Raw genomic sequence first — 12,544 nt, 5'->3', positions numbered from 1 at the left:
ACAGGGATGTACAATTGTTGAAGTTCATCCATGTGATCTTTAAATGTTTGCCATTGCCTATCCACCATCAACTCTTTAAGTATCACTCACCAGTCTATTCTAGCCAATTTACATCTCATGCCATCGAAGTTAACTTTCCCCAAGTTCAAGACCCGAGTCTCTGAATTAACTGTGTCACTCTTCAGTGACAATCAGTGCTCAAGTCCCAGCTACACACAATCTATATCAATGATTTGGATGAGGGGACCAAATGTGATATATCCAAGTTTGCTGATATAAAGCTAGGTGGGAATGTAAGTTGTGAGGAGGATGCAAAGCGTCTTCAAGGGGATATAGTTAGGCTAAGTGAGAGGGCAAGAATATGGCAAATGGAATATAATGTGGAGAAATGTTATCCACTTTGGTAGGAAAAATAGAAAAGCAGAGTTTTTTTTTTAAATGGTGAGAGATTGGGAAATGTTGGTGTTCAGAGGGACCAGGATGTCCTTGTACACAAATCACTGAAAGTTAACATGCATGTACAGCAAGCAATTAAGAAAGCAAATGGTATATTGGCCCTTATTACAAGAAGATTTAAGTACAAGAGTAAATACGTCTTACTGCAATTATATAGGGCCCTGGTAAGACTGCACCTGGAATATTGTGTAGTTTTGGTCTCCTTACTAAGGAATTGAGGGAGTGCAACGAAGGTTCACCGGACTGATTCCTGGAATGCGGATAGTGTCCTATGAGGAGAGATTGAGTAGACTCGGCCTATATTCTCTAGCTTTAAGAAGAATGAGAGGTGATCTCATTGAAACATGCAAAATACTTACAGGGCTTGACAGGGTAGATGCAGGGAGAATGTTTCCTCTGGCTGAGGAGTCTAGAACCAGGGGGTCACAGTGTCAGAATAAGGGGTCGGCCATTTAGGACTGAGATGAGGAGAAACTTCTTCACTCAGAGGGTGGTGAATCTTTGGAATTCTCTACCCCAGAGGACTCTGGAGGCTTAGTCGTTGAGTATATTCAAGACAGAGATCGCTAAATTTTGGATATTAAGGGAATCAAGGGATATAGGAAAGTGGAGTTGAGGTAAAAGATCAGCCATGATCTCATTGAATAGCGGAGCACCCTCGAGGGGCCAAATGGCATACTCCTAATACTTGTTTTTATATTTGACCCTCGAATGAGCTTTCGACCACATATCTAAAATCACCTATTTCCACCTCCATAACATTTCCACCCACCCACCCCCCAGCTGATTTGCTGTTGAAACCCTCATCCATGCCTTTGTTACCTCTAGACTTGACTATTTTAACACACTCCTGGCTGGCCTCCCACAATCTACCCTATGTAAACTTGAGGTTATCCCAAACACGGCTGCCTTTGTCCTAACTCGCACCAATTCCCATTCACCCATCACCCCTGTGCTCGCTGACCTACACTGGCTCCCGGTTAAGCAACGCCTCGATTTCAAAATTCTCATCCTGGTTTACAAATTCCTCCATGGCCTCACCCCTCCCTATCTCTAATCTCCTTCTGCCTTACAGCCCCCTCCCGTGTCCCCCCGGTGATATCTGCACTCCTCAAATTCTGTTCCCTTGAACATCCCTGATTACAATCGCTCAACCATCGGTGGCCATGCCTTCAGCTGCATAGGCCCCAAGTTCTGGAACTCCCTCCCTAAACTTCTCCAGCTCTCTTTCCTCCTTTAAGACGCTGCTTAAAACCTACCTCTTTGACCAAGCTTTTGTTCATCTGCCCTAATTTCTTCTTATGTGGCTCGGTGTCAAATTCTTGTCTTACAACGCTCCTGTGAAGTGCCTTGGACGTTTTACTACATTAAATGCGCTATCTAAATACAAGTTGTTATTGTTGCTGCAGTTTACCCAATTGATGATCAGCAAGAGTGAGATTTCAAACACATTCAAATATACCTAACTGATTTTGTTTTTATAAAACGTATGCAGAAACATCAAAACTCTTCTATCAGAAAACAATGTCTGACACCTGTATTGCATTTGTAAATGCAAGAAAAAATTGGAAGAGGAGTTCTCCAGGGACAGGGTGCCCCTTGCATCATCGTAGATAGTCCCTCGAATGAGGATGACGGGCTTCCAGTTCAGTGAGTTCATAGATGTTTCAATGAAGGACCCGATATTCCAGTCCTGAACACCAGTTGCAGGGGTGGAAGAAGCCTGTGCGTGGATTTTTTTTTAAAAACATGTGGTGACCGTTGCACTCAGCCACCACACAGGCTTGACAGAGCTAGGCCTTTATCCAGTGGCAAGGGATAACCAGGACGACTGGAGACCTGCTCTGCTGCACGGACCTAGTGCGCACACATCACAGCGTGGGCTGGCCTGTGCTACCCCTGGGCCCTTGGCTCTTCTGGGCCCGTACCCTCATTTGCCGCATCTCCGCCACAATCTCTCGCCGCACCTCCGCGCCAAACATTTGTCGAACCTCCGCCACGATCACCCACCGAATCTCAGCCACGATCCTTCAACGCTTCTCCACCTCGATCACTCGCACCTGTGCTGTACCTGGGCCCCGCCTATAGTCTTGCCCACGCTCCAGTGATCTGGGTCCTGATGACGTCACCCAGTCGCCCACCTCGAAGCCCTCGCACACTTGGACCAGCTCGCGCTGGAAGTTATAGTGGCCGCTCCAGCTCTTCTTGTAGCCCCGATCTGCCGAGGTGTTCTCACGTCGGCGATGATGGTTTTTTCAAAGGAGTGCTGCAACGCGATAACGTCACCCCAGCCGTCCTTTAAATGAGTCGAGGCCCCGCCCATCGGGTCGATGGATCGGTAGAATAAAGGAACCGTGCCCGGCAGCGACTGTGTGGCGGGACCTTGAACCCGTGTCCGCCGGGGTCAGAATAGGGTGAGGAGAAGTTGCCGATCTCTGCGGCCCCTCACCGGTAAGTTTAGGTGATGCTCGACCCTTCCCACCTCCACCCGGTTCAAACGGTCACACTTTGGGCAACGCGCTGCGCTGCACTCCGGGACTTACCGATGCCGAATCCCACCACGATACGTCCGGCCAACAAGGTGTAGCGTTCGTTGGCAGCCGTCATCACCACCGCCCCCACCGTGAAGAGGAAGCTGGCCAGGAGGATGCAGGGTCTCCGGCCCCACTGGCCGTTGAGGAGGCCACCGGCCAGCGCCGAGATGGCCGCCGCCCCTACCGTGGCCGACACCACCAGCTCCTGCCACAGCTCATTGAGGGCAAACTCTTTCTTGAGCAGCAGCAGGGCCCCGGACACAACGCCGGTGTCGTAGCCGAACAGGAAGCCGCCCAAGGCCGCGAAGCCCGAGAGGACGTAGACGAACTTGGGGGTGTCGCCGCCTTGGAACTGCCTCCGGGCGGCCCGCTCTAGCTCTCCCCCGGCCCCGGTTGCCATGGCCGCGAACTGTCGGTTATTGCTGCCGCCGCCGGCCGGTTTGATCAGACTCCGCTCGCCAGCCATTTCTTTCTGCTTTTGCTGCTGCTGCTCCTCCTCCTCCTCCTCCTCCTCCATCCTCTTTAGACCGCTTAGACTGTACTCATTGCCGCTGGATTTACGGGACATAAGGAGCTCGCGCGGCGGCTGGTGCTGGAAGGTTCCCGGTTGCTGTGGGTAAAGGACGGACCGTGCACCAGAGCGCGCTGCTCAAACTCGTCTCGAGAGTCTAGGCACTGCACGAGACGCGCCTCCGTCACGTGCAGCTCAGTCTGCAGCCGGGAGGGATCGCGGTGCAAATTACTGTTTTAAAAAAAAAAAATATATTATGATCATCTCCGCCTCTCTCTTTTTTTTAAATAGCCACGTGTTTTCTCCTACATGTCAGGTGGAAAACTACTGGATGAAGCCGCCTGTTTTTTTTCCCTCTTGCTTGGAAGGTAGTAAAGGTATGATTGTTGACTACAGACATTGCGTTCGAGAAATCATTCACTTTTGATGGCTTAAACGAAAAACCTGTCATTTGTCTATCTAGGCATCAGTTATTAAATTAATGAGATTTATTATGCCCAGTTCGGGCATTAATCCGAATTTGCATTGTAATAAAACGTTGGCTTTACATATACGAACAGCTTTGTGACATGTCGGTTTACGCCAATTATATTTCAAAAGTTGTGCAACAGACTAAAAAATACACTAATTCAAATATGTAGGTAGCTTCATGGTGTGATGAACCATTATAAAGTAATAAATATGATCGTTGAGACCAGAAAAAATATTTAGTATCTGTAAGCTGTTACAAAAAACAAGTATTGAAAAATTCATCTGAGAAAGTACAGCCCCAACCAGAGGCACATCTTCCAACCAATTGCAAACATCCTTCTGTTTACGCCCTTTTTGCCCAGTGCTTAGGGTTCTGAATTGAAAACAAAATATTCCTGCTTTCCAGGTTCCCTCTAAAGTTCAACACAATCAAATAAATTGTAACATTCGAATAATTATAGTGCTGTGTGCCTTAAATAAAATTAATTGTTAATTGTTAATAATTTTGTTAAATGATATTACAAATTGGCACATTTAAACTGATTATTAAACAGCAATGCAATGACATGTTGCTACATGATTTGATGAACCATTGTAATGTAATAGCATTGTTTAAACCAGAAAAAATGATTAATATCTAAGCAATAAATGTTTCAAAATTTATCTCAAATACAGACCCACCCCAAGGCACATCTTCCAAGCAATTGCAAACATTCTTCTGTTTAAACCCTTTATGCCCAGAGCTTCAGGTTCTTAGTGGAGAAAATAAATTGTATTTTCAGTTATCAACTGCCTCCTTAATGTCCTCTCCACTACCCCCTCCATCCTTACCTTCTCTTCATCTACATGCTGCCCCTTGGCAACATCATCCATAGAAGTGGTGTCAGGTTCCACATGTACGCTGATGTCACCCAGGTCTACCTCTCCACCACTACTCTCAAACTCATTGCTGCCTTTGTCAGACTGGTTGTCCATCAGTCTTGGCTGAGCCACACTTTCCTCGGGCTAAACCATAGGTAGACAAAAGCCACAAATTCCATGGTTGTCACTAATTCCATCCCCCTTCCTAGCTGCTGTCTTGGGCTGAACCAGGCTGTTTGCAATCTCAGCCCCAAACTGAGCTTCTGAACCCATATCTTCGCCATCATAAATGCCACCTACTTGCATCTCTTTAATAACACATGTGTCTGCCACTACCTCAGCCCATCTGCTTCTGATGTCCTCAATCATGGAGAGAATTTTCTCCCTAAAACACTACATATATACATATACCTGTGTGTGTGTGAGAATATATATATCCATCTTCCTCTCCTCCTTTAAGACCCTCCTTAAAAGCCACCTCTTTGACTGTCACCTCTCCTAATATCTCTTTTGGCTCGGTGTCCATTTTTGTATGATTACGCCTCTTTGAGGTGCCTTGGAACATTTTTCTATGTTAAAGTCGATATAGAAATACAAGTTGTCTTTTAACAACCCCACCCCCCACCACTTCCAGGCTGTAACTACACATATATGAACTGGGTGGAAACATATCCGGCTCAGCCTTGATTTTCCCATTTCCTTGCTCGCTGGTAACTAACCCACTGAAACTATGTAAACTCACAGATGAAAAATAGACATCTTAGCAAGGTGCCATGGGCTGCTGGTAACTGGATTTATATGTCATATCTTCAAGAGTGGGAGAAAGTTGCATTGAGCCACAAATTTGAAAGAGGTGAGGTATTAGTTAGTTTCATAACCAGCCTTTTCATGTCACAAAGTCTTTTCATGTTTTTTATATAGCTGATCTGTATTTGTACTTGAACAAAATGGTATGAATGAATAAACTTGCATTCATATAGCACCTTTCACAACCTCGGTATGTCCCAAAGCGCTTCACAGCCAGTGAATTATTTTTTCAAGTGTTGTCACTGTTGTAATGTAGGCATACATGGCAGCCAATTTACGCATATGAAGGTCCACAAACAGCATTGAAATAAATGACCAATTAAACTGTTTTGATTAAGGGATAAATGTTAGCCAGGGTATCATAAGAACACCCCTCCTCTTCGAATAGTTCTATGGGATTGTTTACATCCACCTGAAAAAGTAGATGAGACTTCGGTTTAATGTCCCATCTGACAGGCAGTGCCTCCAACAGTGCAACACTCCCTCAGTACTGCATTGAAGTTTCAATGGAGATTATGTGCTCAAGTCCTGGAATGGGGCTTGAACCCATGATCTTCTAACTCTGAGACAAGAGTGCTATTGAGTTTATAGCATAGCTTTATAATATTCCCACCCAGTTAATTTGTTTCTAAATAGTTAGAAACTATATGTATTGTGCAAAATAGGTTCCAAAATTTGCATAGTAACAGACATCTTTATTTAGGTCTTCCTGTACACAGATCCACCATCTCAGCTTTGGCATGTCACAATACGTTTTCCAGGAATGGACTCATTTCATCACATTCTGTGGGTACTCTTGCAGCCCAGTGGCATGCAAGTCCTGCTCATCACCATTTAGTCATTTTAATTCTAACACTTACTGCGCACCAGCCAGTCCTCATTACTTCAGTATTATAACTAAGAAGTCATTTCTCAGTCTTCCTAGCTGACACAAAATAGTATAAAAACAATCTACTGTCTACTACAGAACTTCTACAGAAATGTTGACTGGGCATTATCCTTAGACATGCTGCTTCTCATCTCACGCTAGGTTTCCTTTCTTCCAAAGTAGTCTTTCTGATAGTTTAGTTAATAAGTGCACTGCCTGATGTGATACTGAGTTATATAGGCTGAGAAGGTCACAAATTTACTCTGAATAGGATCTTAAGCCACACATATATATTGGCCCTTAATTTATCATATCATTAATAATTTGATGTTTTAAGTGTGTGATTTTACTGATTACAGGTCAGAAGTGACTTGTCTATTCAAATTTTGTATTTCAAGTATGGACTTGTGTGAATTGTATTATTTTAATGCATATACTTGTGTTTATTTACTTAATTATATTCATGCATTTTGTGTACAACTGATTGATGGTAGAGTGATACATGCAGCATAAATCCTGAACCTATGCTCCTGGGAAAGAAACAAAATATTAATCCCTCATCTTTGCAGCAGGGGAGAGGGATGTTTCCTGCTCCTTTGCTTTACCAGGGCCCTGCCGATGTTCCTGCCCAAGCTCCAAACGGCACCTGGGTCCTGATGACGTCACCTAGTCATCCACCTCGAAGCTGTCGCACATTTGTGTCAGCTCGTGTTGGAAACTACAGTGGCATGTTCCACCTCTTTTTATAGCCCCGGCCTGCGGAGCTATTCTCTCGCAGGTTGGGGTGGCCCATGATGTCCCAGGGTCTGGCGCTCCAGCTCTTTTTATAGCCCCGACCTGTGGAGATATTCTCTCGACCAAATACTGGTAGAGAAACTACAGACCCCATAACTATTGTTATAAATGCCTTAAATTTGTCCTCAATAAATAGAAATGTGAGCAGATGGTTGCCAAAGAGTCAATAAAGCCCTTAAAATAACTCTCAAAATAAGCCCCTTCTTCAAGCAGCCTCTCACTTCCTCCGACGTTCAAAATAGCATCCGAAGTGCTGAGTCCTGCCGAACAGTGCCAGTTGGGAGCAGCTTTTCACCAGCGATCTTCTCAGCGAGCGATCAGCCTGGCAATGTGGGTGATGTGTATTCTGGTACTGTCCATATATCTGGGTGTTTGTGTATTTTGGGGAGTAGGTAACATTTTCTGGGTTGGGGTTGCTTTTGTTCCCCACTTAGGTAATCGAGTTGTTTGTCCCCTGATGTGTTTTGAATCCCTTAAGTTCAGTAATGTGTAAAATTTCTTCGTGTTTCTAGGAAGATGGGTTTCGTTAGTTTAGTGTAGTGTTCTGGTTGTTCAGTTATCTGTGTGCCTCCAACAGGAATTGTTGTCTATCCAGGATTACTATATTGCTCCCCTTATCTGCTGGTTTTATGACTACATCTGTGTTGTTTCTTAGTTCCATTAACGCCAATCTTTTCTGGTGAGGTTAGGTTTGTCCTTTAGTTCGGGGATTTTCCCTATCGGTGTTTGGGTTTCCTCTATGAATCTTGGGATCTTTGGGTCTCTTTTGTTGTCTTGTAGGGGGGTCCAGTCTGATGTTGATGTGAAGGGGCATTTGGGTTTTAATGAGTCTCTGAAGTAGTTGATTCTCCGATAACATTCTCCGATAGTTTGATTCTCCGATAACATTTTTCTATGGACTAGACTTTCCCCTTATGATCACTGGGCTATCGCCCAAATAGACAGGCTATCACCATTACATCGCCCAAAGATCGCCGGCCCAACTTTTGGCACACAAGATTTTGCCCGCCGAGGTGATCACCCACCACAACTTTCACCACATTGCCCAGGAATGAATAAGAAAGTAGCTGAAAGGTAGGAAATAAGTACTTGTTAGAAGAGTTATATCAGAGTTCAGAGAGGGACTGAGTGGGGTGCTTTTCGGCTAAGTGCTGGGACCACTTCTGCTTTAAATTTACACAAATGATCTGGATTCAGAAGTTTAAAGTGACAAATTTGCAATTGATCCTAAACTAGGAGGGGCAGTAGAATTAAGAGACAGCTCATAACTTACAAAACGAGTTAGACAAGATATGTAAATTGGGCAGAACAATTATCAGCTTAAATTTAATGCAGACAAGTGCAAAGTACAGGTACTGCACATACGTAGGAAATTTGATGCCATGCAGAGTCTGTGAATAGTGTTGAACTAGTTAAGAATGAAGCTGAAAGGGACCCTGGAGACATAGTAGACTTGATACGAATCATATCCATCATCATAGGCAGTCCCTCAAAATCGAGGAAGACTTGCTTCCACTCTAAAAGTGAGTTCTCAGGTCCAGTCCAATACGGGAATTACAGTCTCTGTCACAGGTGGGACAGACAGTCGTTGAAGAAGAGGATGGGTGGGGAATCTGGTTTGCCGCACGCTCCTTCCACTGCCTGCGCTTGTTTTCTGTATCTGAGTAAAGACTGGGTCTTTACTCGTTGGAGTTCAGAAGGATGAGGAGTGATCTTATAGAAACATTTAAAATCATGAAAGGGATAGACAAGATAAAGGCAGAGAGGTTGTTTCCACTGGTCGGGGAGACTGGAACTAGGGGGCACAGCCTCAAAATACGGGGGAGCCAATTTAAAACCGAGTTGAGAAGGAATTTCTTCTGCCAGAGGGTTGTGAATCTGTGGAATTCTCTGCCCAAGGAAGCAGTTGAGGCTAGCTCATTGAATGTATTCAAGTCACAGATATAGATTTTTAACCAATAAGGGAATTAAGGGTTATGGGGAGCGGGCGGGTAAGTGGAGCTGAGTCCATGGTCAGATCAGCCATGATCTTATTGAATGGCAGAGCAGACTCGAGGGGCTAGATGGCCTATTCCTGTTCCTAATTCTTATGTTCTTGTGTATGCTCTCGGTGACAAAACTCGAGGTGCTCAGCGCACTCCCAGATGATCTTCCTCCACTTAGGGCGGTCTTTGGCCAGGGATTCCCAGGTGTCGGTGGGGATGTTGCACTTTTATCAAGGAGGCTTTGAGGGTGTTTTTGAAACGTTTCCTCTGCCCACCTGGGACTCGCTTGCTGTGTAGGAGTTCCGAGTAGAACACTTGCTTTGGGAGACTTGTGTCGGGCATGTGGATAATGTGGCCTGCCCAAAGGAGCTGGTTGAGTGTGGTCAGTGCTTCGATGCTGCAGATGTTGGCCTGATCGAGAACACTGACGTTGGTGCGTCTATCCTCTCGGGATTTGCAGGATCTTGCGGAGACATCGTTGATGGTATTTCTCCAGCGATTTGAGATGTCTGTTGTATATGGTCCATGTCTCTGAGCCATACAGGAGGGCGGGTATCACTATAGCCCTGTAGACGATAAGCTTGGTGCTAGATTTGAGGACCTGATCTTTGAACACACTCTTCCTCAGGTGACCAAAGGCTACGCTAGTACACTGGAGGCAGTGTTGGACCTCGTCATCGATGTCTGCCCTTGCTGATGGTAAGCTCCCGAGGTATGGAAAGTGGTCCATATTGTCCAAGTCGTGCCATGGATTTTGATGACCGGGGGGCAGTGCTGTGTGACGTGGTCAGATTGGTGGAAGACCTTTGTCTTATGGATGTTTAGCGTAATGCCCATGCTTTCGTATGCTCGGTGAAGATGTTGACGATGATTTGGAGTTCAGCCTCTGAATGTGCGCAGATGCAAGCGTCATCTGTATACTGTAGTTCGACGACAGAGGATGGGACGGTCTTGGATCTAGCATGGAAGCGACGAAGGTTGAACAGGTTCCCACTGGTTCTATCATTTTGTTCCACTCCAGAAGGGAGCTTGTTGAGCGTGAGATGGAGCATTGTAGCGAGGAAGATCGAGAAGAGGGTTGGCGCAATGACCCTGGTCCGGACATGGATTGGGTCTGTGGTGGATCCGTTGGTCAGGATCACAACTTGCATATCGTCATCGAGCTGGCGGAGGATGGTGACAAACTTTTGGGGGCAGCCGGTCGAGGACGTGCCATAGTCCCTCACGGTTAACAGTGTCAAAAACCTTAAGGTCAAAGAAGGCCATGTACAATGGTTGGTGCTGTTCCCTACATTTCTCTTGCAGTTGTCGCGCCATGAAGATCATGTCCGTTGTACCCCGTAGCGGCGGAATTCGCACTGTGACTCCAGGAGGAGCTGCTCAGCCACAGGGAGAAGACAGTTGAGGATTCTAGCGATGACTTTCCCAGTGGCTGACAACAGGGAGATTCCTCTGTCGTTGCCACAGTTCGACTTATCCCCTTTTTCAAATATTGTCACGATTACGGCATCTCTGAGATCTCCAGGCATGCACTCCTCCTTCCAGATGAGAGAGATGAGGACATGCATTCGTGCCAATAGTGCCTCTCCGCCATACTTTAGTGCCTCAGCGGGGATTCCATCTGCTTCTGATGCCTTGTTCTTGAGCTGGTGGATGGTCTTTTCTACTTCGTGCAGGGCTGGGGTTTTGCTGAGATGGTAGCAGATAGCATGCTGCGGGTTGGAGTCGAGGACACTCATGTCAAAGGCAGAGTCTCGATTAAGGAGACCAATAATCATATCCAGCCAATGCAGAGCAGCAATCAACAAAGCAAAAAAGATGGTGAATGACATAACCAAAACATAAAAGATCATAGAATGGTGACAGCATGGAAGAAGGCCATTCAGCCCGTCAAACCCGTGCCAGCTCTTTGCAAGAGCACCTCAGTAAGTCCCACTCCCTCACCCTTTTCCCATAGCCCTGCAATTTTTTTTCTTTCAGGTATTTATCCAACTCCCTCTTGAAAGCCGTGATTGAGTCTGCCTCCACCACCCTTTCAGGCAGTGCATTTTAGATCTTAACCATTCGCTGCGTAATAAACCTTTTTCTTATGTCGCCTTTGGTTCTTTTGCCAATCACTGTAAATCTGTGCCCTCTGGTTCTCGACCCTTTTGCCAATGGGATCAGTTTCTCTCTATCTACTCTGTCCAGCTCCCTCATGATTTTGAACACCTCCATCAAATCGCCTCTCAACCTTCTTTGCTCTGAGAACAACTCCAGTCTATCCACGTAACTGAAGTCCCTCATCCCTGGAATCATTCTCGTAAATCTTTTCTGCACCCTCTCTAAGGCCTTCCTAAAGTGCGGTGCCCAGAATTGGACACAATACCCCAGTTGAGGCCGAACCAGTATTTTATACTGGTTCATTATAATTTCCACACTTTTGTACTCTGTACTTATATTCATGAAGCCCAGGATCCCGTAAGCTTTTTTTAACTGCTTTCTCAACCTGACTTGCCACCTTCAACGTTTTATGCGCATATACCTTTAGGTCTCTCTGTTCATGCACCCCCTTTAGGATTGTACCCTTTAGTTTATATTTCCTCTTCTCATTCTTTCTACCAAAATCTATCACTTCGCACTTTTCTGTGTTATATTTCATCTACCACGCATCCACCCATTCCACCAACCTGTCTATGTCCTCTTGAAGTCACTATCCTCCTCACTATACTTCCAAGTTTTGTGCCATCTACAAATTTTGAAATTGTGCCCTGTACACCCACATCCAAATCATTAATATATATCAAGAAAAGCAGTGGTCCTAGAACCGACCCCTGGGGCACACCACTGTATACCTTCCTCCATTCCGAAAAAAAAACGTTCACCACTACTCTCTCTTTCCTGTCACTTAGCCAATTTTGTATCCATGCTGCCACTGTCCCTTTTATTCCATGGACTTCAACTCTGCTGGCAAGCCTATTATGTTGCACCCTGTCGAACGCCCCCAGGAAATCCATGTACACTACACCAACTGCATTGCCCTTATCAACCCGATCTGTTCCCTCATCAAAAAACTCGAGCAAATTGGTTAAACGCGATTTGCCTTTAACAAATCCGCGCTGGCTTTCCTTAATTAATCCACACTTGTCCAAGTTAATTTTGTCACTGATTATTATTTCTAAAAGCTTCCCCACTGGCTAGCCTATAGTTGCTGGGTTTATCTTTACAACCTTTTTTGAACAAGGCTGTCACATTTACAATTCTCCAGTCCTTTGGC

The 12,544-nt window shown here is 45.4% G+C and overlaps 1 protein-coding gene across 2 annotated transcripts in view; it reads right to left on the bottom strand.

The window, feature by feature from the left end:
- Window positions 1-3,719, bottom strand: part of LOC139278575 (proton myo-inositol cotransporter-like) — a 243,509-nt gene extending 239,790 nt beyond the window's left edge. For both annotated transcript variants that reach the window (XM_070897498.1, XM_070897499.1), the window contains exon 1: window positions 3,000-3,719. In XM_070897498.1, the coding sequence (XP_070753599.1) occupies window positions 3,000-3,558 (559 nt within the window). In that variant the 5' untranslated portion in view covers window positions 3,559-3,719. The remainder of the gene's footprint in view (window positions 1-2,999) is intronic.
- Between the last annotated feature and the right edge of the window lie 8,825 nt (window positions 3,720-12,544).

This window comes from Pristiophorus japonicus, chromosome 13 (genome assembly GCF_044704955.1).
Source record: "Pristiophorus japonicus isolate sPriJap1 chromosome 13, sPriJap1.hap1, whole genome shotgun sequence".
Lineage (NCBI taxonomy): Eukaryota > Metazoa > Chordata > Chondrichthyes > Pristiophoridae > Pristiophorus > Pristiophorus japonicus.
This window is presented reverse-complemented; position numbering and strand designations above follow the sequence as displayed.